At 37.5% G+C, this 25,241-nt stretch overlaps 1 protein-coding gene and 1 long non-coding RNA gene across 2 annotated transcripts in view; one reads left to right on the forward strand and one right to left on the reverse strand.

Annotated features, from left to right (window-relative positions):
• The first annotated feature begins 12,153 nt into the window (after positions 1–12,153).
• The window catches only part of crim1 (cysteine rich transmembrane BMP regulator 1 (chordin-like)), a 113,065-nt gene continuing 99,977 nt past the window's right edge, over positions 12,154–25,241 (forward strand). The window contains exon 1 of the mRNA XM_082143215.1: positions 12,154–13,071. Coding sequence (XP_081999341.1) covers positions 12,759–13,071 — 313 coding nt within the window. The 5' untranslated portion in view covers positions 12,154–12,758. The remainder of the gene's footprint in view (positions 13,072–25,241) is intronic.
• The window catches only part of LOC309479318, a 28,724-nt gene continuing 23,154 nt past the window's right edge, over positions 19,672–25,241 (reverse strand). Inside the window, exon 2 of the long non-coding RNA XR_014199189.1 lies at positions 19,672–20,940. This is a non-coding gene — a long non-coding RNA (uncharacterized lncRNA). The remainder of the gene's footprint in view (positions 20,941–25,241) is intronic.

A 25,241-nucleotide genomic window follows, 5' to 3' on the forward strand; every position in this document is an offset into this window, starting at 1 on the left:
CAAATAAGGATCGGAGCCTAAAATATAATTTTTCTCCAGGTATCTCTGTCTCTCTCTCTCATTCAAATGGGCAGTTTGGGCGGCCATACCGGGCGAGTCGGTCGCAAATATGGCGGCGTTCTATTTGTTGTGACGTCGGTGGCATCTATGAATAACAAGAGCTGCAACAGTAGCCTAGTGCTGTGTGATGCAAAAAATGTCGAGAAAGAGAAAGTTGGCTCTTGCGTTGGCTTTTGAAGTTACTGGGGAGGAGAATGTCGGTTCACAAAGACGTTTGTGGGTGCACGACAGACAGTTGTTCTTGTTGTTATGGAAACGACAGGTCTCGCTACTCGCTTGTCATTGGTCAGCTGTCAAAAAGGCGCTTGACGTAGGGCGTTCTTTTCAGAAAAGTTGAACTTTTTTCAACTTAAAAAGACGCTCTGAGCTGCAGAAAAAGACGCCGGCGGTGGCTAAAAAAGCGCTCAGGACTTTTTTGAAAAAACGGTTTACTCCATAGGGTTATAATGTAGTACAGACGCTGGCAGTTTGAAAAAAGACGCTAAGTGTGAACATAGCCTAATAAGTTGAACTAAAATGTATTAAGTTCAACTTAATGCATTTGTTTAAATGTAGCTAAAATCAATTGTGTGCAACCACTTACCATACATTTTTTTATTAAATTCAACGAATCATTTTTATCAGTAAGGGGGAAATAATGCATTTCAATAATGAAAACTAAAATTTGAAGATGGAGAAAAAAAAAGTTATTATAATAATATGAACTTTATAACATCACATTAAATAATGCTTCATCATTCATACAACTTTCCTCTATCTTTGATATTATGAATAATGATGTTTGTAACTGTTTATGATGATGTGGTGTTAATTATGTATTCAGTCTCATTGAGCCTAATTGGTCACAAATGGATCTTTACGGTGATTGGTCATGTGATCGTTTCGAAGAGATTGAGTTTGAATAGTTGTACAGTATATGCCTGATGATGGTCGTGAGACCGAAACTTAGCTAATAAAATGTTGATACTCATTTGCAAGTATTTATGATTTGATCGACACAATCAATCAAGTCAGGGTATCAGTTTATTCAGTAAGCCCTATATATTTAGGCAAAGAGCTTATTAAAAAAACGAGCCGTTTTCTATTCAAGCCTGTGTGATCTGAAGCAGGTGGGAAGTATATCATTTACTTTTAAAAAAGACTGTAATGCTGCACTAGATTGAACCGTACGACCATAGAGGCAATGGTGTAAAATTACCTTTTGCAAGAAAATACATTTTCCTCCTGTGAATTTGAAAAGATCAAATAATGGCAAAATGTGATTTGAATTTTATCTGCACAGAACGTGAAATTCAATTTAATCTTCTTTCAGATAATCTGAATGAACTGCCATCTATGGTCCAGACTGAGTCCCATGAATTACCAGAGGGGAACTTTGGAATTATCACCTTGAATTTCACATAGAATAATGGCTGTCCTACCCTAGAGCTGTTTATGAAATGGGTACCTTTGTGTTTGTTCCTCCATTTGATCTCAGGCTCATTTTCACCCTTCAGCATCTTTCTCTTCGGGAAAGTTTAATCGCTAACTAATAGACAGATTGAATAAGACTACGTTTTGCAATGATGTTTCTTTTAGTAAAATCAAGTAAAAAATCTCACATTATAAAACATATTTTTAGTCCTGAGTCATTAAATAATTCACTTAAATGTTTTTTTTTTTTTTTTTTTCTTCAATGTTTTGTTCAATAACACTGATTAGCCTACTGCGTCACGTGTGATACTTAAAGATATATATGTCATGAAACTCAAGATGGTGTAGGCTGATGACCCCCTTTGTTTGTTCTGATTTAAGCCCTATTTAAGCCCTGTATTTCTTTCAGTTGATTGTCACTTCTACGTCATTACGACGTTGGTTGTTCTGTTCCAGTTCCAGAGATTCTTCAGTGTTTTGTAAAGTTTGTTTAATAAAAGACGCTTCTGCATAATTTCCCTTTGTGCTGCAACCAGCAGTTACTCGGCACAAGCTGATTGGTTCTTGTTGTATCCGCAGCCAATGAATTTGCTGCTCAACATTTAAATAGCTGGTCAGTGTTTGCTGTAGCTGTTTGCAGCACTTTCAGATTTCCTCTGAAACCCTCCACCTTCCCCAGCTCCACCTATAGATCTGCTACTACGGGTCATTTCATGTCATTCCTGGGATTCGGTAATATTTTAAATTGGATTTTTTTTTTTAAATACATATTAATTTTCTAAATACCCCACATCATTAGGCACATATCAAACCTCCAACAAATCATATTTTACCACCTCAAGCATTAAAGAACTTTGTTTTACTTAGTGTTTTTTTCTTTTCTTTTTTCATTTTTTTTTCAGGTTTAAACACCCTTTATTCTCAACCCTGTAACTGACTAAATGGAATTGGTTTAAAAAGGATTTTACACATAGAGTGTTATAAAACAAACATCTACCTACTGTTCATGTGTCCCTCATAAATTTGTTTTTGTTTTTTTGTTGTTGTTTTCAAAAACATTAATGTGACAAGGTTGAGAATAGTGTGACGGTGTTGAAGACTGTAACGGGTTTGAAGGGAGACATTGTCTTCAATTTTATATTTTTAATTTTTTCTCTTTCTCATATTGTGCCCTTCTTTCTCGGTCAACATATCTGCATACACAACAGTCTTTCTGCTGCTGATGTGTCATTTCTGACATAGGATGCTTGTCAATGTGTAAGTGGATGCATTACCTAAAATATTCTATTTATAACAAAATTATGAGTTTTCATGATTTTGGGAAGTATATATTTACTGAAACCGTGACTTTTATATCTTTTTATTAAAATTATTCAAAAATGAAGTGAAAAATTCAACCCTGTCACACGTTTACAACCCCGAAATAATGATAAATATGGGTTGAGTGTGATGGGATTGAGTTTTTTTGCTCAACATTATAAATATACTGTATGTATATGTATATGTATATTTATATAATAATAATAATAATAATATTTATAAATATGCAGCTGCCATCTTGTAATAATAATTATAAATAATTATTATTATTATTATATGTATATGTATATGTATATGTATATATATATATATATATATATATATATATGTATATATGTATATACTGTATGTATGTATATATATATATATATATATATATATATGTACTGTATATATATATTTATATTTATATTTATATATGACCATATGTGGCATATATAGACCGTAATCGTTCTCAATTCAAATACACTTCATGATTTGTTTCAGATTGTGACCTCTGAATGCACTGTGATGTCATACAGCCAAATTCTTTTATTAGTCTGATTCAAAGTCTTTTCCTGTAACTGTATACTTTCAAGTGCTGTATGTGTCCTCGAGTTAGGAATGCGTTTCCCCTCTTAGGTTATTATGTCTCTTTGCCTTATGTCTCTTCTGTCCCTTTATGACGGGAGAGGAGGTTTAGTTTGCCAGTCAGGCTGTGGAATGCACTACTTTATATGGAAAAAAGCAGTAATTTCCCCAAACACAGTAAAGAAAGGCCAGTCTCCAGGCTCGACCCCACCTCCACCCTCCCAGTTCTCATCGGCCAGTGCGACTGGAAACGCTGCTGGCGCCGCGCTCACTGGCATTCCATGCATTCTTTTATCATGTGCTCACAAAAAGACGAGGGGAAAAAGAATGAGAGACAAGAGGGAAAGTACAGTTAGGGTTAACCCTTACTGTGTTACAGTGTGTCAAAGTGTTTGCAACTGGCTGATGTGTAAAAAGAGGACCACATCTGAAAGACAATAGAGGAGATAATCATGTTTTTAGCAACCATGAAATTAATATGTTTATGTGTTCCTGTATTATATGAGTCTGGGAAGTTCTATTATATATTTTCTTTTCTTTCATTCATGCATTTGTGTCTTATAATGGGCTGTTAACAGAGAACAATAAGTTCAACTGTGCAGTCTAAAATCATCAGATCCAAAGTTATGCTGATAATTATCAGGCCCATATTACTTTGCATTCCAGTGTATAAACATTGGAGCGTTGCGGAATGGTTGAGATGTTTGGAATGCTCTGATGAGTGCAGATGAATGCTGCCTGTCAGTTGAATGAAAGCCATTAGCCCAAGCTTTCTGTGCCTCGCGGACAATGAGCCTTAAATTCAATTATGAAGTGATTGTTCTGTCATCACAAAACATTTATTCAGTGTAGATGCTTTCAAGATGAGACAGTTTCTGCAGGGGTTATTCTTAGTGTACTGCCTCATGGTTCACATACTTGAGTCTAGATAAGAGGAGGCTCTGCCATGTTTTGAATTAGTAATGGGGGCACAAGTTTACATATAATATATACCATAATTGGATTTTTAGTTTAGATGTTAAAGAGATTCTCTCAGCATTCACTCACCCTTATACCATCCCAGATGTATATGACTTTCTTTCTTCAGATGAACACAAATTAAGATTTTTAGAACAATAATCCATCTCTGTGAGTCCATACTAATGCAAGTGGATGGGACCCTCAAAGTTGATGTTTCAAAAACCACATAAAGCAATTACGATGGTAACCCATACCATCCTAGTGGATGAATCAGTCTTTCAAGCAAAATGAAAGATGTGTGTGTGTACGTGTGAGAGAAAAAATACTAATATTTTAAACTTTTTTTATCGATAAACCATCTTATCTGGCCAACTGTGGGTTGATGAGTTCACACTTGACGTTAAACCTGAGCATGCTGTGATGAGTGATGTAAGCGCGTTGTGAAACTCTAGTGCATTACGTCCTGCTTCACAATGTACTGTCATAGCTCTTCATGATGCTCTCAGAAACCTGCGTATGGACAGAAGCAAATTTAGATACAAATAATTTAGTTGAAATAGTTTAGTTTAAAATAGTTTAAAACAATTAGTATTTTTCTCACACACACCTATCATTTCTCTTCATCCACTGGAGTCGTATGGGTTACTGTCGTATTCGTTTTGTGTTTTTTGAAGCGTGAACTTTTGAGTGTCCCATTCACCTGCATTACATGGACTGCCGAGAGGCGGATTATTTTTGTAGAAATCACTGTTTGTGTTCCACAGAAGAAAAAAAGTAATAAACTCTACATCTAGCACGACATGTAAATGGTCAGAGAATTTTCAATTTGGGGTGGAGTATCCCTTAAAATGATCACAGATAATTATTTTTAAACTATGTTAGAAAATGTATGCAATTGATTATGCTTTTTGATAGACATGCAGATTGATAGATAGATAGATAGATAGATAGATAGATAGATAGATAGATAGATAGATAGATAGATAGATAGATAGATAGATAGATAGATAGATAGATAGATAGATAGACAGACAGACAGACAGACAGACAGACAGATAGATAGATAGATAGATAGATAGATAGATAGATAGATAGACATACATACAGACAGAAAGACAGACATGCAGATTGATAGACAGACAGACAGACAGACAGACAGATAGATAGATAGATAGATAGATAGATAGATAGATAGATAGATAGATAGATAGATAGATAGATAGATAGATAGATAGATAGATAGACATATAGACAGATAGATAGAGAGATAGAGAGATAGACAGACAGATAGATAGACAGACAGATAGATAGAGAGATAGACAGACAGACAGACAGACAGATAGATAGATAGATAGAGAGATAGAGAGACAGACAGACAGACAGACAGACAGACTGACAGACAGACAGATAGAGAGATAGACAGACAGACTGACTGACTGACTGACTGACTGATAGATAGATAGACAGACAGATAGATAGATAGATAGATAGATAGAGAGATAGACAGACAGACTGATAGATAGATAGATAGATAGATAGATAGATAGATAGATAGATAGATAGATAGATAGATAGATAGATAGATAGATAGATAGATAAAGAGATAGAGAGATAGATACATAGATAGATAGATAGATAGACAGATAGATAGATAAAGAGATAGAGAGATATACAGACATATAGATAGAGAGATAGAGCGATAGACAGACAGATAGATAGAGAGATAGACAGACAGACAGACAGACAGAGAGATAGAGAGATAGACAGACAGACTGACAGACAGATAGAGAGATAGACAGACAGACTGACTGATAGATAGATGATAGATAGATAGATAGATAGATAGATAGACAGACAGACAGACAGACAGACAGACAGACAGACAGACAGACAGAGAGATAGATAGATAGATAGAGAGATAGAGAGATAGACAGACAGATAGATAGATAGATAGATAGATAGATAGATAGATAGATAGATAGATAGATAGAGAGATAGACAGACAGACAGACAGATAGATAGAGAGATAGACAGACAAACTGATAGATAGATAGACAGACAGACAGACAGACAGACAGAGAGATAGAGAGATAGACAGACTGATAGATAGATAGATAGATAGATAGATAGATAGATAGATAGATAGATAGATAGATAGATAGATAGATAGATAGATAGACAGACAGATAGAGAGATAGAGAGACAGACAGACTGATAGATAGATAAATAGATAGATAGACAGACAGACAGACAGATAGATAGATAGATAGATAGATAGATAGATAGATAGATAGATAGATAGATAGATAGATAGAGAGATAGACAGACAGATAGATAGAGAGAGAGATAGAGAGATAGACAGACAGACAGACAGACAGACAGACAGATAGATAGAGAGATAGAAAGACAGACAGACTGATAGATAGATAGATAGATAGATAGATAGATAGATAGATAGATAGATAGATAGATAGATAGATAGATAGATAGACAGAGAGATAGAGAGATAGACAGACAGACAGATAGAGAGATAGACAGACTGATAGATAGATAGATAGATAGATAGATAGATAGATAGATAGATAGATAGATAGATAGATAGATAGATAGATAGATAGATAGATAGATAGATAGACAGACAGAGAGATAGAGAGATAGACAGATAGATAGATAGACAGACAGACTGATAGATAGATAGATAGATAGATAGATAGACAGACAGACAGACAGACAGACAGACAGACAGACAGATAGATAGATAGAGAGATAGAGATAGACAGACAGACTGATAGATAGAGAGATAGAGATATAGACAGACAGACTGATAGATAGATAGATAGATAGATAGATAGATAGATAGATAGATAGATAGATAGATAGATAGATAGATAGATAGATAGATAGATAGATAGATAGATAGATAGATAGATAGATAGATTGATTGATTCTATTGTCCACACAATCATTTAGAGTTCATATTGAACAATTGGCATTACAAGCAGATTTATTTCATTGAGGAACTACCTAAGATGGTGGTAAGCAGGGTCCTTGGGTGCTTGGCTTGGCTTTGTGCTGCTGTGCATTTGAGGGGTGATGTGCAGGCCTGTGTGGATGATTAATGGAGCAGTTAGCCCAGTCACGATGAGTCTACAGGCTGTCATCTGCGCTCCTCTGCACCCTCACGCTGCTCCCTGGCCCAGCGTTTACAGCTTCTGCGTGGCTGAGGCCAGGGAATAAAATTGCTTCATGAATTGGAGCCGTCACTCCTTGTGCGACATTAATTATTTGTTTTCTTGTGAGTTGCTTTTCTTTTTTGCCCTATCCTGAGCAGATAGCATTTGGCTTTTGTTATTTAATTTAAGATATGCCATTAATCTAAGCCGTTGTTGTGATGCATGAGGAAAAAAAGTGAAGAAGTAAATGCCAAAGTAAACACTTGCTGTGCAGAAAGGCCATGGGAGGGACAATGAGAATAACAACTATTAATGTAGTATGCTTCTAATCAACAAAAACATTGCTTGTGCATGCCAAACGCACTTTTGAGTAAATGATACGGAAGGCAGCTGCGGGAGAATGAACAAGGTGGCTAAACATTTGGAAACGGACCTGATGGTAATAGTAGGATCAGCCACCGATTACACACACACACGGCTGCAAATCTCCATAAAACATCAGACGCTCCACTGCTTTATCCAACACTCCATCTCTCTTCCCCCACTGACCTCCATGAATTTGATACAGGCTCACAAGTGCCGCCGCTGGGAGACAATATCAAATCATCTGCGTTAAATACAGCAGCTCCAACAAAAGAGATACCATAGAGATTATAATTTACATACAACACAATACAACCACAGACTGTCCTCCGAGTTACAAAAAAAACACGCCGTCTAGGACATTGTCTGGCGTACAATGGCCAACCGTCATTCAGTACCTGCAATGAGGCTGAGAGGCAAAAGAGAAAAAGACTTGTGGTTTATGTCCTTTAATTGCATTAGACATTGACAGACGTCTGTATCGCTGCGGGGAGACGCTCAGAGTTCGGTTTCGACGTGACAGCCTAGACTGGTAAACATGTCAGTACTTTGCAGAATCATAGCAGGAAAGTGAGTTGAGTCTTGAGTTACGAAAGACAGAGCCTGGGTTGTTTTAACGTAAAATCTAATCTTGTTCCTCAGTGGGAGTGCCACCTACATATTTGAGCTGTTGATGGCTACTGCTGTTAAAAGACTGAAGTGGTTTGACTAAATATGAGCTGTTTCCCAAGACGTTTGAAAGATTCTACCCTCATTTGAACACGAAACGTGGGGGATGTTGAGCAAGATTATGCTGAGTGCACGAGGGACCTTTCGTTGGGAAGCATTCCTCTGCGTCCTTGGCATACATAATGTTGTCGGTTTGGAGAGATGACTTCTGAGGGTCAAATTCTGACTTAAAGGAGATGGCTGATAAGACCTTGCTCATCAGGGCTAATTCAATAGGGTCCAGGAACACTGGTGGCTGTTTCCCCAGGAACTATAGCAACAGACAGTGGTACTGGAACAGTGGGTGTTCAATTAGCCAGCACCTAACATCATTAAACAATTAGACACACACATCCAAAAGAAAACAAGCCAAAGCATCGTACCAGTTATCTCCTCCTCACAATGTCATTTCCCAAAGAAAATAGAACACTCAGAAATCCAAAAATCTCCTAATAGTTGTACTAGTAAAAGTAAAAGTAACCGTATGTTTTCTAGACATACGTAAATTAGATAATATTTAGAGAAAAATTGGGATTTTGGTTTAAATCCCCTGCTTCTCTCTCTTTTTTAATGTCTCAACCTGTGCGGAGATTTGTCAAGACACCAAAGTCTAATAAAATAAAATAAAATAATCTCTAAGGAGCATGGATGTGTCTCTTTGACATAACATAATACAACCTTTAGTGATAACAGTACCACAGGTAGCTATATAAAAAGGAATTATTTTGAAGCTCTATAAAAAATCTATTTGTTCGGGTTTAAATGGACTGGTTTAAAGGGAATGCTTTATAGGATTTCTCACATAATAGACACTCTCACAGTCCTATGTCCATTGGCTCCAAGAACTGTCACCAGTTTTACTGCCTTTGGGAAATAGCGTCAAAGCATAGGCCCACATGAGAAATCCACATGAGAAATCCACATGAGAACCCCCCCCCCTCCCTCCCTCCCTCCCTCCCTCCCTCCCTCCCTCCTATTATATACTCTTATGTGTTTGACTGTATTCAAATACTCTCTGAAATATCTGACACCACTGAGTATAGGCAAAAATTCTTACATAAAAAAAAAACTTAAATCCTTCAGACAAGATCAAATTTGATGTGAAAAGAGAAAGGAAAGAAAATAAATAGAATTTGAAGGTAGCCAAGACTGAGGTTTATTGATCGATAAAAACAGCATCAGCATCAAAAAGGCTTCCATGTCTTACGTTTGAGCCCCTCTTGGGATCGACATGTCCTGCATAGAGAACAGAATTAACAGAAGCAATGTGTCTGCTATCATATCCATTTAGCAGCAACTAAACAGCCTAAACCTATATCTACAGTATATGCCAACTCCAGCCTCTGATCTTCTGCTATTGCTAATTGGCTACAGCCCAAAGCCAGGACACCGTTGCAGTAAAAAGAGTTGAGATGAAAGAACAGTAAATATAATCCAACGATATCTGATTTCTTCAGAGATTGCTGTACAAATGGTTTCTCAAGGCAAGAAGAGAGGCCCTGTTCTTGCCTTTTACCACATGTATCACTCATCATCTACATGATTATGACATCTGATAGCACTGATAGCTATCTCTATAGAGAAAAGCTTCAGTATGGAGCATCGAATGTAAGATAAAGCATGCTGCAAATAACTGCTCAGTTGCGCAATTGTGATTTAAAGTCATCATGAAATCAAAATGTACAATTCTTGTTTTTTTTTAATGGAATATTCTAGTTTATTGTAAATGATTTATCTGTGCAAAAACATTAACAGCCCCTTCCCCTCTCAATAACATCTCTTCTCTGATTTCATGAGGACTGGGCGAAAATTCATTCCCTCCAGCAACCTGTCACTCAAATAAGATCACAGCAATCTGAAAACGACAATGATCCATTCACGAGTTCACACTTACACATAATTAAATAGAGTAAAGTTTATGCGTATTTGGCGTGCTGTCCGAGAGGAGGGCTCTGAGCTCGGAATTTGGCCAGGTTGGGATAGGAATAGTTAAAAATATAAGTGAGGAGATGGGGTGGTGTTGGGATGCTGGAAAACTCTCATGGAATCGAGGCAATAAGTCTGCTGTATTTATTAATTGACTTGATTAACTGAACGTGATCCTCCTGAACTTTGTAAATAAAACATCATATAAAATCTGCATGGATGAAATCATACTTTTTTTTTTTCTCTTTGGGAAAGCCGTTTCACCTATAGCATTCTTTTAAGATTCTAAGATTTTTAAATAAACATTTACTGTTAATGTCTAACAATGGATATTGAACGAAAAAATGTAGCTTGACTGAATCGTGAAAGGTCTCACAGGTGGTTGGAGGTGAGGGCTTGAAAAATAAAAGGGTTTGGGGATATCAGCCGAAAAGGAAAGTTGTTTCAGAGGAAGAGAAAGTTGTTACATTTTGCTGAAAAAAACATGAAGACAGATTTTTTTTTTCTTAGGAATATGCACTATATAATGAATCATTCACAATATGGCAGGGACATCCTGTAATGCTGCCTGAATCATAATCATAAACTGTTCGTTCTTTGGCCAGAGGAGAACTGGCCCCCGACTGAGTCTGGTTTCTCCAAAGGTTTTTTTTCTCCATCTGTCACCTGATGGAGTTTGGGTTCCTTGCCACTGTTGCTTCTGGCTTGCCTAGTTGGAGTCAAGATACTTAATATTCAACAATATTATTGATCGGACTGCATTGACACCATTGTATGAGAACTGAGCTGGACGATGACATCACAACTGAAATGAATCTGAACTTAAGCTGGACACAATGATACTATTTTGTTCTAGAGCTGCTGTACAGCCGAAACAATCTTTGTTCCATTATTTTCCTGTTATCACTGTAAAGCTGCTTTGAAACAACCTGCATAGTAAAAAGCGCTATATAAATAAAGGTGAACTGACCTTCACAATATGACCAGGAACATGTAATATTAATAAATGTGGCTATTTTGTTTTCACATTGACTTTAAATGTTTACTTAATGTATGAAAATGACAAACAACATAATATTGCCAATGCTTGCTTATAAATGTGCTGTTTTCTTTACATTCAGCGGCAGAGTTCAAAGTCAACCAGGAGAGATCAGTGAGTTCACACAGGCCTCAATGTACAATGTAAGAGAAATTGTTGCAATGGGTTTGTCCAAGATTCACAATAAGACCATAAAGATTTTTTAAACCTATTCAAGATCATGATCTCTGATTACATTTAAAATGATATTGTCTGACAAAACCTGTTTATGTTTAGGCTATGCTACTGAACTTTGCGATGGGAAGATTTGTTTTAACGTGCTGTGTCTGATATCGTGTGTAAATACTCCTACTATATAAACAAATCATGTTTTGGATGATAGGAAACAATACATGGCCAAAACAAGACATAACAATTCCTTCTACAAAATCGTACTAAAGATGTGCAGCCACACAAACTCGAGATTCTTTCAAAGTTATGCGGGCCCCACATTCCACACATGCACCTTCACCAGCGGGAACTATATCACAGACTCCTGCGCTTAGCGTGTCGTGTTACCAGCATTTCCTGTGTCTCATATCTGGAACGAACGAACTCTCCAATGGAGCAAAGTAATGCGAGATGGGAGTGGTTCCGTTATGAGGTCACGGTGAGGGACTGAGCTGAACGCTCAGCAGCGAGCGCAAGCGGTAGACATGAGACGGACGCGATAGCTGGAAACATTTATTCACACAGCTGAATGAATCTCTTCTGGCAACAACAAAAAGAAAAATAACAGGACCGCGTTTTCTTCGACAGGGAACTACTGAAAAACATCGCGCTTTGTCTTTAAAGGCGCAGGACAGGCGTGTGTACGAAAGACTCCAAGGAAGAGGCGCGTGAGGAAAGTTTTCCTCCGCAAAAACAAACTGGACGGAACAGTGCAGAAATCGTGACGCATAAGCCATGCACTGGTTGTACAGCGTGGGATAGTTCTTCTGGTGCCGTTCATCTGAAGGGGGATGCCTTTTTGGTGGCTTTTGTCAACAAAACTTTAACGCCAGGAACGCCGTATTATTCTGTTCGACAAGAAAACGCGTCTTTCTAAACGGAACATTTCTCGCGCTCGTCCAGAGTCGCTGTTTACTTCTGTTATTTGTTGGTTTGGCTGGAGGATCTGTTCCTCATCGCGTAGTTTGGGGGACAGGGGTTGGGTTGGATATATCTATATTTTTCACTTTTCCTTCATGGCCTCCTCCAGGATGTATCTTCTTATGAAATGCATGCTGATTTTCCAACTTGTGGTGCTGATCGCGAAAAACAGTCGGGCGCTCATTTGTTTGCCCTGTGATAAATCCAAATGCGAGGAGCCCAAGCACTGTACTGGTTCGGTGGTGTTGGGAATCTGCGGCTGCTGCTCGGTTTGTGCCAAGCAGAAGAACGAGAGCTGCGGCGGGGTTTACGGTCTGTACGGGACCTGCGACCGCGGACTCCGGTGCGTGATCAGACCCCCGTTAAACGGCGGCTCCATCACGCAGTACGAGGTTGGAGTTTGTGAAGGTCTGTATACAAATTCCATTTACTCTCTGAAAAGTTGCCATCTATGTTCATTGCTTTAATCGAGGCTAATGATAGTGAAAGGAATTAAATAAATCACATCACTTCTGCCTCCATCTGTATTGGGGAAACTAAACCAAAGCGGATGTTTTCTGGCAAGCTCTTTTAACACTTCATTTAGCCTAATAAAACTAACTAATAGGCCTATCATTGTTTGTTACTGTTCAATTGTAGACCTAGTAATTATTTCATACTAGTGCTAGTCACATCCCAATACAGCCAATTAACGGTTCCATTGTTACTGCTAAAAAATTGCTAAGATTTATCTCTAAACTCGGAGGATCTGTGATTCAGATATGAAGTATTAACTTCTATTCCCAGTGGTAGGCTACTAATACTTGTGTGGTAGTAGTAGTAGTAGTAGTAGTACATAGCTAGTAGCTATCTATCCATCCCATTAGTTACAAGTACGTTCCATTATACATGTTTAGTTCATGTTTATTAGATCGTGACTCTATCCCAATTACTATAAGCCTAACAAATACCCCACTAGTTACAATTCTTACTATGATTGACATGTTTGTATCAATTGGAATACAGTTGGAATTCCAAGTTAGTTCTATCATTCAATGAATAGATCCCAATAAAGTGTATAGGTTTGATAAACAGCAACATTGGAATATATAGCCTGCTAGTTATAAGTTAATAGTCCCTATCTGAGCCACAGATCACTATAGAATTCAATAGAAAAAAAATGCCAGGAGGCTAGCAATGAATTTGTTACATTCCTCTTTCGGCATATTATCTAGTGAATAGATATATTTCATAGTGAAACTGAAAGAAATATTTTCCCCATTGGAAGAATAAAAAATAGGGCTACTGGTAACATTAAATAGATTTAAAGAATGGATGTTAAAACGGCTTGCCACACTATCTGTCTATATGGAAAGGGAAAGAAAATGTGTAAAGTGTAGTGAATCAGTGATGCAATGTGCTGTGTTTGAGATGTTAGAGGATAACCTGGTTCACAGTACAGTAGTGTTTTAGTTTCGAGGAAAGAAAGAAAGAAAAACAAACTCCTGAACATTATGAATCATGATTACAGCTAATTTGAGTAGAAATGGACCATTATCAGGGCTCATTAGATATCGTAATGTGACTGTAAAGCCATTATGGAGAGGATATAGTGACAGCATGAGTCAGAATGTAAGCGTCAGTCCTGTCTAGTACTCAACAACACATTTCCCTTGCCTTTATAAGCTACATGTCGTTTGTAGTAGAGTGAAAGACAGGCGAGCTGGTTAATGTGTTTGCAGCATGTCGGTTTTCCGTTTCTTTGGGTATGGCTAACGGATTCCGTGCTGTTTTTGGACGTGGTGCCAGCCTCGCTCTTTCCGCCGAGGCTTGTTGGTTTTTCATCGGAATGTCTGCTATGCAACTTAACTTGTGCCTCAGCCAGTTTATTTGACATCGGACCGTCGAGGGACGTGCGCTTCTAATACCTTCAGTCATGAGGCATTGCTTCTCGGGATGCGTTTTTCTCACCTCACCTTGATTCGGTTAATTGTGCTGTCAAGCACGTCTTGGCTCAGGGTCTTCTCTGTAGGGGTTTTCTCCCTGTAACATTCTTTTTAATCCTGGGTTAGTACATTTCATATTTGTAGTTTTGAAAGGGTGTTTTTAAATCCTGTGTTATGAAGCCATACTCAAGTGAAACTATGATTACATAATACATGAGCTTTGAACAGTCACATAGCCTAAACTTTCATATGCTGTTTAGTTTCTTCACCTGAGATATATGAAATGGAAAACACGTTAACTGGATATTGTTTGGGAGACTTTAGAATATCCAGAATTGACTGATATTTTACAGATGAATGTCCTGTTTTAAACTGTAGACTATTTGTCCAATCAATGTTATTGACCTCATAATATAGGCTACAAATGAGAATGTAAACCCACGGTTTACATGTATGCAATTTATGAAATAAAAGGCACATTTATTTTATGCAATATAGTTCTATACAACATTTTTGAAAACAGAAATTCATTCACAGTGTTGTCAGTGTCAAATATCAGCCGATTTATCGGCCGTCACCATTTGACTTAAAGGAACTCCACCCAAAATTGAAAATTCTAATCATAGAGGCTTAATAATCATTTGTGCACTCTCATGCCATATGTATATGACTTTCTTTACCTCAGATGAACACAAACTTGAGATTTTGTGACAGAGATGAATCTACCGTATGTGAGTCCATGTTGGATGGATCCCTCGAAGTTGATGAATCAATGTCTTCCGAAGCAAAACGATAGGTGTGTGAGAGAAAAATACTAATATTTTCAACCTCATAAACTATAAATCATCGTTTCCATACAACTTTTAAAATGCAGGTTCATGAGTTCATGCCTGAGGTAAACGCCAGTATATTGTGAAGCGTGATGTAGTGGGTTGAGGATCTGCTTCTACGTCACTTCTCGAGCGAGTTTCACAAAACGTTTGAGTCGAGCTTCTCACATACCTATTGTTTCTCTTCAGAAGACATTGATTCATCATCTTGGGTTGTATGGATTACTGTTTTGCTTTGTTTGCATAGTTCAAGTGTAAACTTTGAGGATCCACTTGCATTACAAGGACTCACAGAGATGGATTATTTTTCTAAAAATCTTAGAAGATGTCTTAGTTTGTGTTTCACAGAAGAAAGAAAGTCATATACATCTGGGACAGCATGAGGGAGATTAAATGATGAGATTTATTTTTGGGTAGAGCATCCTTTTATTTCATGTTTCTGAATTTTCTTTTCTGAATCACCATGTACACTAATGAAGCGACTACCAGAATGTGTTGTCATCTGAAGAAAATTACCCAGAGAGATGAAAGACTGGCACAGCAATCAAGACTCTTAGGCACATTTCTCACAATCTGTAACATTTTCTTAATGCTTGCACATTGTATCGGTATACTTTTTCCTCTGTAGAGTCCTGTCGCTTGTTAGGTCTAGTCCAAGTTGGAACGCCGGCTTGGTCAGAGGACATGCATTGCAATGTCACGGGTCAGGTTTCAGCATGGATGGCAATGAAAATTGAAGGCGTCTCGACCGTTTGACATGTAACTGCCGGGGTGACATCTGCTGTAATTCAGCCAAGAAAACACTGCGGCACTGAGTGCCACAGCTACGGCTGTCAGATAAATGAGTCAGATGAGAGAGCGCAGCGAATGCCACTATAGGCCACGTCCTGCTAACCTCCACCCTCACCTCCTAACAAACTGAGACCTCAGAGGGTCTTAACAGTGAATTAGAAAGTACAAGTGCTGTAGACCGTGCCTGCCGTGAGTCACCATGAGTTATGAATATCTCAAAGTCCAGTGTGTTGTGGGACATTACAGATTTGTACTGAATTTAAAGGAGAAGTTTACTCCAAAAATGTTTAATTCTGTTATTTATTTACTATTATGTCATTCAAGACCTGTTTTCTCTCTTCTGTGGAACACAAAAAGTAACTCCTGGTTGTGTTTTAAATAAAATGAAATTGACTGACAACAAGAGGATTGATTTACAAATACAAGGCTTTAATACAAATATTGAGTCTTGAGAGAATATGATAGAAGGAGCAGTTGCACTTTTGTGACTGTTATTAAATTATTGCGATAACTCACATCTCTGACTACATTTATATGGGACATGCTTCAAACTGAGAATGTAAAATATTCAAGAAGAATATTTTAAAGTCGGCATGAAGTGTAAATTCACTCTATGTGGAACACAAAAAGTAACTCCTGGTTGTGTTTTAAATAAAAAAGAAATTGACTGACAACAAGGGGTGTCAAGCCTCAAAAAGGACACAAAAGCAAAATAGCTCATATTACTATCTTTTAAGTTTCCTGAAGCCGAACAAACCCAAATTTAATTTAACCCACAATATTTTCCATTTTTATGTGAACTGTTCCTTTAAATGGAGCACCACAATCCACAGGGGTGGAGGAGAAAACAACAGAAGCAATTTTCTGTTCGAATTGACCGTGATATTCACGTCCAAGTCTATACTTTCTTGTGCATTCCTGTGCATGATATTACTTTGACAGGCTGTTTACAAGTGAACACATACATTCGAGATGATGGTCCTGAAATGCCCCGTGGGCTTCTCTGGAGACGGGCTTACCGAGCACATCACATGGAACACCTGGGGGGTTTAGTGTCAGGACCCTCCAGGTGAGCTTTCCCTGAGAAGTGATGTATGATGTGCTGCTTCTCTATTCAGAGAAAGCAGTCAGGGGTCCCTGTGTGAAGCCGGCTGGACTTGACAGCCCAGTGATGTTAAAGTTACTTTAGGGCTCATCATACTGGTCACTGCATCAATTTGGAAGGGTTCAGGTGCGGTCGTAGTGTTTTACATCTGTAAGTGAACTGTTGCACTCAAAATCCTACCATTTTTCAAGAGACATTTGAAAATTCAACAGAAAATGTTTCAAATCTATGAAATTTTAGCTTACCGTGTTTTTCTTGTAGAACTGCTTTATTTGTTTGTTGGCATCCATATGTTGCCTGATGATTATAAGGAAACAATATATTAGCACCACGTTGGTTATCAGGTGATTAATGATTATCTTTTTGGATAGGTGAGATAGTATTTTTCCCTATTGTGATGTAAATACGAATGAAACAGCTTCTTGAACAAGGAAAAGATGTAGGGCGAGACTTGATTCTGTCCATTGGGAATTGATTGGATGGTTGTGGTTTGCTATTGCTGTGATCTCATGTGAGTGACAGGTTGCCCCACATGCCTTCTTTTATGTTCAGCAGAAGAAAAATGTCATGCAGACATGAGGGTGAGTAAATGAGTAAACTACATTAGCATCCACACCAACGCATTTTGTCGTCTGCTGTTTTAAATTCCTAAACTCTTGAGCAGGATGGGTTCTGATTGGCTGTCAATTTTAAAACAAAATCATTCTGAAAGTGAATGATAAATTCTCTGTGCCGTTATTGTTGTAGTGGCGTGGACTATATTTAGAATGATTTTTAGAACTAGCCTATATCTTTATCTTTATTCTTATCCTTATTATAGTGACTGTCCTTGGTGTGAACGGTGCTTAAGAATGACTTTGTGAGTTGCTGTTCACATGCAATGATAGCTTAGCGGTGTGCATTTGTGGCAAAAGTACAACAGACTTAATGAACTACTTTGAAGTGCACAGTAAACTATTTTAAACCATAACAGGAATATCACTTATTATTTTGAACACATTTTTTTTCCACTTATTCAGATACTATAGTTTTTTATTTAGCATTTTTTCCAACAGGATCTTTATCCATCTTTCATGCACTACGTAATGCGTGTAGAAATTTGTTAGTCGTATTTCTACATAACTAAATGTAAATGTAAACTTAGTACCCCCCCCCACACACACACACATATTTACTTTTAGTTTTTAGTATTTTTTATAAACATTGTAATTAAATGACATTTCCCTTGCTGTACTTGTGATGCTCTCCTGTTGTGCTGTAATTTATTTGTGTAGCTGACATCCTTGACAACATGCATGGTTGAAATTTTTGACACACTCGCTCTGACCATTTGTGCGGCAGTATATTTACTAAAGCTTCACCTTGTCCACCCATCTGGAATTGGAGCCCTGAGCTTGACAGTTCATATCCCCAACTGACTGCACCACATTACTGTTAATACAGCACTGGGCTCAAATCATAATCTTCCTGGCTTGGAGAAAAGCAGTGGTCTTTATCATTTAAATGGATTTAGACTGGGAAGAATGGGACGTGATTATACACAATCTGTTTGCAGAGAACACCTGGAGAATGAAGCACGCCTGCCCTTATTAATATCATCCACACAAACCCTGGACTCTGTCTGCTAACAAAGCAGCTCCACATTGGCCTTAATCACTGTCAGACGGAGTTTTTTGTCTAGGCATTCTTCTGCCAAAAACACTAAATTACCCATCTAAATAAAGGTTATGCGGTGATTGGGAAACAATGCTCTTTGTGATAGAAGTAAACTAAGAAGGTGCTCCAAGTTAAAGTGATGTAAGAGCAGCTCCACTCATTTTAATGTCTAGTTTCATTTTTCCTCACTAGCAGGGGATTTGGAATCTGCATTTTATTTAATTTTTTTATTTACTGTAAGTCTAAATATGCCTCTCCGAAATAATAAAACTTATGGCGTTCCAGGAAATCCCTAATATGGACAAAGGAATCCATCTATCGCTGTAGCTGAAAAATAAGAAGATAGAAACACTTTGACTTATTAAACATGAAGACAATAAACACACCACCGCAACATAAGAATAAATTATATTTATAATGCAACACTAAGCGACATAGCATTAATTAAAGTATAGAATACTACAAAATAATATTTTGTCTGCCTCATTCTGTGAAAAGAAGCCAGATCAATGGAAGTTATTTCAAACACTCGACTGACGTTATGAAGTGAATTAGTAAAAATATGTAATGTTTGGAGTGTTTTGGTTTTTAAATTTCCTACATTACCCTACATCTTACATCTAACCCTACCTGGGAACACTCTATTCCCACTATTAAATACCCATTTGGCACTTTATTTCCAATTTTTTAATTTAAAAAAATAAAAAAAATAAATGCTACTCTGACCTGATATGCAATGGGAAAAGGGAGACGAATGCGGATTCGAACTCAGGTCTGTCGCGTCAAAAGCTAACACCACAGCCTACTCTTTACGCCACTGATCCATAATTAGCTAGGTTTCTTTTGCAATTTTCTAAGGCTTAATCAGACAATTGTGCACAGAGTTAATGTAAACATCATCTCCCAACAAGATGGGTTGCACAAAAGCACTGTAAATGTATCATAATATGCTGTGAGAGATGTGTGCTATATTCCAAGTCTACTGAGAAAACAACGTTATTTGAAGAAATTGAAGTCATTATTTATTGACGTTCTTCTCCTCCAGTGAGCTATTAATTGACGGAACACTGAGTCAGTTGAGACCTGGATCAGGTCACCATTTTGAAGCTCTATTCTTTGTAATGGCATGGGGGGGAAAAAGACCAGAACAGTAATACAGGTTTGGAGTAACATGATGAGGGTGAGTAGATTATGACAGAATTTTTGGGCAAACTATTTCTTTAAAGTAGAGCATTGCTGCCAGCCAAAGTGCATGTCTGTGTCTATGTTTTTCTTCTTTTTCACAAAAAGGGACAGCACAGGCAGGCTGAAATTTGTTGAGAGAGAACCGGTTGTCTGGTGTAGTCAGTGAAGACAAGCGGAAATGTGTACCCCCTCTCGGCAGCCTCCCTGTCAAGCACTTCCCTGAAGTCTCTCTTCTGCTCCTCAGAGTACTAAGTGTCCTCGGGGGGTTCTGCATAGGGGCCGGCGGGACTTTTCCTGGTTATAATTCAGAGGCTGGAAAGTTAGTGTCAAAAGGGGCTCTGAATTTGAACAATGAACAGGCGATACAGACCGTAGACACTGTTGCAAAAAAGACTTCTTCCCCTAAAGTCAATTCTAAATTGGCTTTGCAGACCATTTACTTCTGTAATGTGACAATTCTGAGTGAAATGGTATATTCAATAAGGAAAAAAAGGGGTGGGAAATGATTGGATTGTGAACGTGGGCATTATATTCCTGAATGGAATCAAACCTGAGGCCTAAACTCTTGTAAAAAAAGTAAAGATTTTTCAAGGTGGTGATTTCTTATGGATTCTTACGATGTGATTTATATGGAAAGGTGAACGTGATTTCCCCAAATGCAACATGTTTCTGGATCAACATCTCTGGAACAACATTCTAATCAGTTTTAAGGGACAAGTTTCCAGTTTATGTCACGTTTAGGCTTACAACCAGGGTTATTTGCTTCTACATCAAGGTTATTCACCTTTCATCTCTCTCTAATTTTAGAGATAAGTTATGGGCAGGGTTAGGTTTAGGAGTAGGGATAGGACTACATTTTCGGACAGGAATGTTGATCCAGGATCAACAAAATATGTTAATCCAGGAACATGTCTTACTTGACAAAATCACCTTGACCTGTACGAAAATGTGCAGTTTTTTTTTAATCCCATAACTCCAACCCTAAACCCAACCGACCGTAAGCAGGTCGTATGTAAATGTATGAATGAGATTGAATGAATTCATACGTACTAGCCACCAATTCGCCAAAATGTAAAAGAGATATTGTGTTGGCCATTTAGTTATTGGTAGACATTATCCATTAGATAGCCTGGGTGACCTACATATTACTTTTATTAATTATACATTTATTTTAAATTATATAATTAAAAGAATTTCAGCAACTTTTAAAAATGCTTTTTATTTTTGTCGTTAAAATTAATTGCACTGATGAATCGTCCACAGCAACATCAGGAATATGCATTAAGTATATGCTAAATTATGATGAAATTGTTGAATTTATTACCAGATTTGGGGTATTAATAGCTTTTCTGATTTATAACTAGCATTTGTCTTCCTATCTTCACTGTCTTTCATTGGTTGCAGAGTAGCGTTTAACGACTAGGGTGTTGAAAATGCTGTCTTTTCCTGACAGAGTAATTAATTGGTTTGGTTGCAAATTAGCAAGCATCTCTTGCTTGAGGAAGGACTCCTGCCTTGATAACAACCAGGTGCCACTGCAGAGTACAGCGGGAAGGCCATGTATCAGCTAGAAGAGGACGATATCATGCTTTGATATCAGCAAAACAACACTTTTCACTGTGCTTGTTTATGAAGAACTGCTGTGTTGAATGGGGCTTCATTTTATTCCTTGAGGTTTTCTGATTCTACAAGCCTTTTGTGAGATTTTTTTTAGCTGCTTCTTCATCTACCAGACTATATTAGGTAACGTGAGGTGGGAGGATTGTGTTTTCATATAGTACAAGGCTTTAATACAAATATTGAGTCTTGAAAGAATATGATAGGAGCAGTTGCACTTTTGTGATTGTTATTAAATTATTGCGATAACTCACATCTCCGACTACATTTATATGTGAAATGCTTCAAACTGTGAATGTAAAATATTCAAGAAGAATATTTTAAAGTCGGCATGAAGTTTAAATATTATTATTATTATTATAAACGTATTTATCTTATTGTAAAAGCTTCGTCCATGCAAATTAAAAAATATTTTGAGCTCAATATTTGTTTGTCAAAATGTCAACTCAATCTTCCAGTGAAACGACAGACTTCTCTCTGGTGACATATACCAGACTTCTCCAATCATTTCATCCGCTTAAACCCCACCCTTTCTTACAGTCAACCCAAAGCTTGCATTCAGATCTGCCTCCGTCCAATCGACAGTCCCTGCACCATTTTTTTTCACATCTGTTTCACTCAGATGTTTATCACAATACAGAACAAAGGATCCGTCAATACTTTTGTTACCTTTTTCTATGGTTTTAGTGAATGTAAAAACTAAGACCATTTTAGACTTGTGACAACACTACAGTAATCCTGCTGTCAAGTGTCTCCGAATGATCGTATTTTCAAAATTAATGTAAATGGAATCCTCCACAATGTTGTAATTTCCAGTGGGAAATTATATTTTATTGAACACTGATTGTCTTTCTGGGGTTTGGAGGCGTATCAATTAAATACTCATAATGATACAGGCAAATTGGTCATGATAGAAGTTGTAATTGTGAATGTGTACCAATTACATTGTACTAGGGTTATCAACTTAGCATGTTAATTTTCTGTGATTAATTACATTAAACAAGTATTTGGTCATGAATGGAAATACTTGAACCTGCTTTTAACTGAAAACACTAGTGATAGGCTTACATTTAAAATGGAAATACAACAAACAGTTTATGTTGTTATAAGCGTATTATGTAATTAATTAGATTAACATTTTTAATTGATTGACATCTCTAGTATGCATTTTTGTATTGAATACAATACTGCTTGCCAGTAATTACGGCTTAGGTAGCTCGATTATGGATTATTATTATTATTATTATGGATTATTATGGGCTGACTTGGTTTTGCATTTCTTATCAGTCATTGTGCTTTGAGCACAAGAATGATAAAATATATAGTTAACACACCACCAGTTACTCATATTATGCATATTTCCTCTTCATTTTTGTTGCATTAACACTAAAAACATCCAGTGTTTGTCAGGAAGTGAAAAAGAGAGAAAGATATGTGAAATTGCATCTATTTTAATCTGACTGAAATCACTTGAATGCACATCACGTCGAAATTATGATTTCTGAACTCGTAAGGAGGATCTTCCCAGGAGGTCTTCAAGGCAATGCTGTCTGTGAACATGCCAAGCTGAATCCCGCTGTGTGGTTTGGACCACCGCAATGTGTTTATCATGTGAACCCTATGCCAGGCTACTGACAACCCTTGTTTGGCAGGGGACTCGACCCTCCACACCCAGCTAAATGACCCGAAGCTGGTCTGGAGAGCCATGCTTAGTTACGGAAGAATCAGCTGTTGACAGCAGCTATTTGGGGACTTCACCCCTGTGGCTTTGGTGAAAATAACAAGCGCACAAGGCTTTGGAACATCAGCTTCTAGTCCTTGATTGTTAGAAGATCACATACTCACAGTCCCCTATATATAGGGACCTTGTGTTCTTGCGGCCCACGGTATGGGTGTTGTGCCGTACAGCTGGAATCACACCCATCAAATGCAGATGACCGAAACACTGGGCCGCAAGTGTGCAGCTGTGACTGACCCTACAGTGAACATACAAGGGCGGGTGAAAGGAATGTTTTTCCATGACTTGTTTATCCTCAGAGTATTTAAAGCGACCCACCCAGGGGTTGAGAAGTTATGGATACAAAACAAAGTCATTTAGTAGTCTAATTTCTGCTAAATCAAATTGAAGGTTTCTCTGCAGTACCAGGCAGGTTTCTACAGAAATCTTTCTGACTCAACAGCCGAATTGCTCATAGAAGCACAAGGCCTGTTATTTATTGGCAAGCGGGCTGCATTCCTCGGAGGCCGAAAGACACAAATTACACGCATTCAGATGCATCTACATGCATGCGCTGGTACCTAGTATATACACTGGGTCTGGTTGATGTGTATCCAAATAAATCCGTGTTTTGGACCGATTCATTAAAACTCTACTCTACTACTCTACTGTCATTTATGTTACTAAGGTCTAGTATTAATGAAATTAATTAATGGTCAAATGACATGTATTAAAATAATTGAGTTGTAATATATTACTTTACAACTCTATTTTGCCAAGTAAGACATGTTCCTGGATCAACATAGTTTGTTGATCCTGGATCAACAATTTAGTCCTATCCCTACCTCTAAACCTAAACCTACCCATAACTTATCCTTAAAATTAGAGGGAAATGAAAGGTGAATAACACTGATGTTGAAGCACATAACCCTGGTTGTAAGCCTAAACGTGACATAAACTGGAAACTTGTCCCTTAAAACTGATTGGAATGTTGTTCCAGGATCAACAACATACATTAATATGATGTTAGTCGTTTCAGGCTGTTAAAACAGGCAAAAGAATACTCATATACCTTCACTGAGTAATACTCTGCTGAAATAAATAAATAAACCACCCTAAGCTGATTTGCTGGTAAAGCTGGTCTATTGGTGGTTCTCTAGGGGTTTTGGCCACTTTTCAGCTGTTCAGTTTGGGAAACCAGCTGGCTGCACAGCTTGACTAGGTTGTGAAACCAGATAAGACCAGCTCAAACCATCTTCAGACTGGTTTAAGCTGTTTTTATTATTATGTTTTCTAGGGAATACAATATCATAGAAAGGTGGGCTTAAAAAACAAAAAAACATTTTAATATATATTTAAAAATAATTATATTTAGGTTTTTATAAAATAAATTGTCAAATAATTTATATATATAAAAAATATGAATAAAAATTCAATATATCAGCCAGCCCTGGTATATGCCCATCTTGAGTGTGTATTCATCCGTACTAAGCACACAAACATGCGTGCGCGCTGATAAGGTGAACATTCAGTGGGCTGAAATACCAGCGCTTGTATCAGCAATGTGTGTTTGCACTGCAAATAAGACCTCATAATGTTCCTGGCAGATAGAAGCGTCTTCAGGGTCGGGGTCATTCTTATTTTGAAAATGTGCTGCTCTCTGCCACCATTTATTTATCGTGTAAGTCGAGAGAGGCTAGGAACGTAGAAACTGCATAATCCTTTATAACAAGTCTATGTTTCTCTCCTAT

This window comes from Leuciscus leuciscus (assembly GCF_965113295.1).
Source record: "Leuciscus leuciscus genome assembly, chromosome: 17".
Classification (NCBI taxonomy): domain Eukaryota; kingdom Metazoa; phylum Chordata; class Actinopteri; order Cypriniformes; family Leuciscidae; genus Leuciscus; species Leuciscus leuciscus.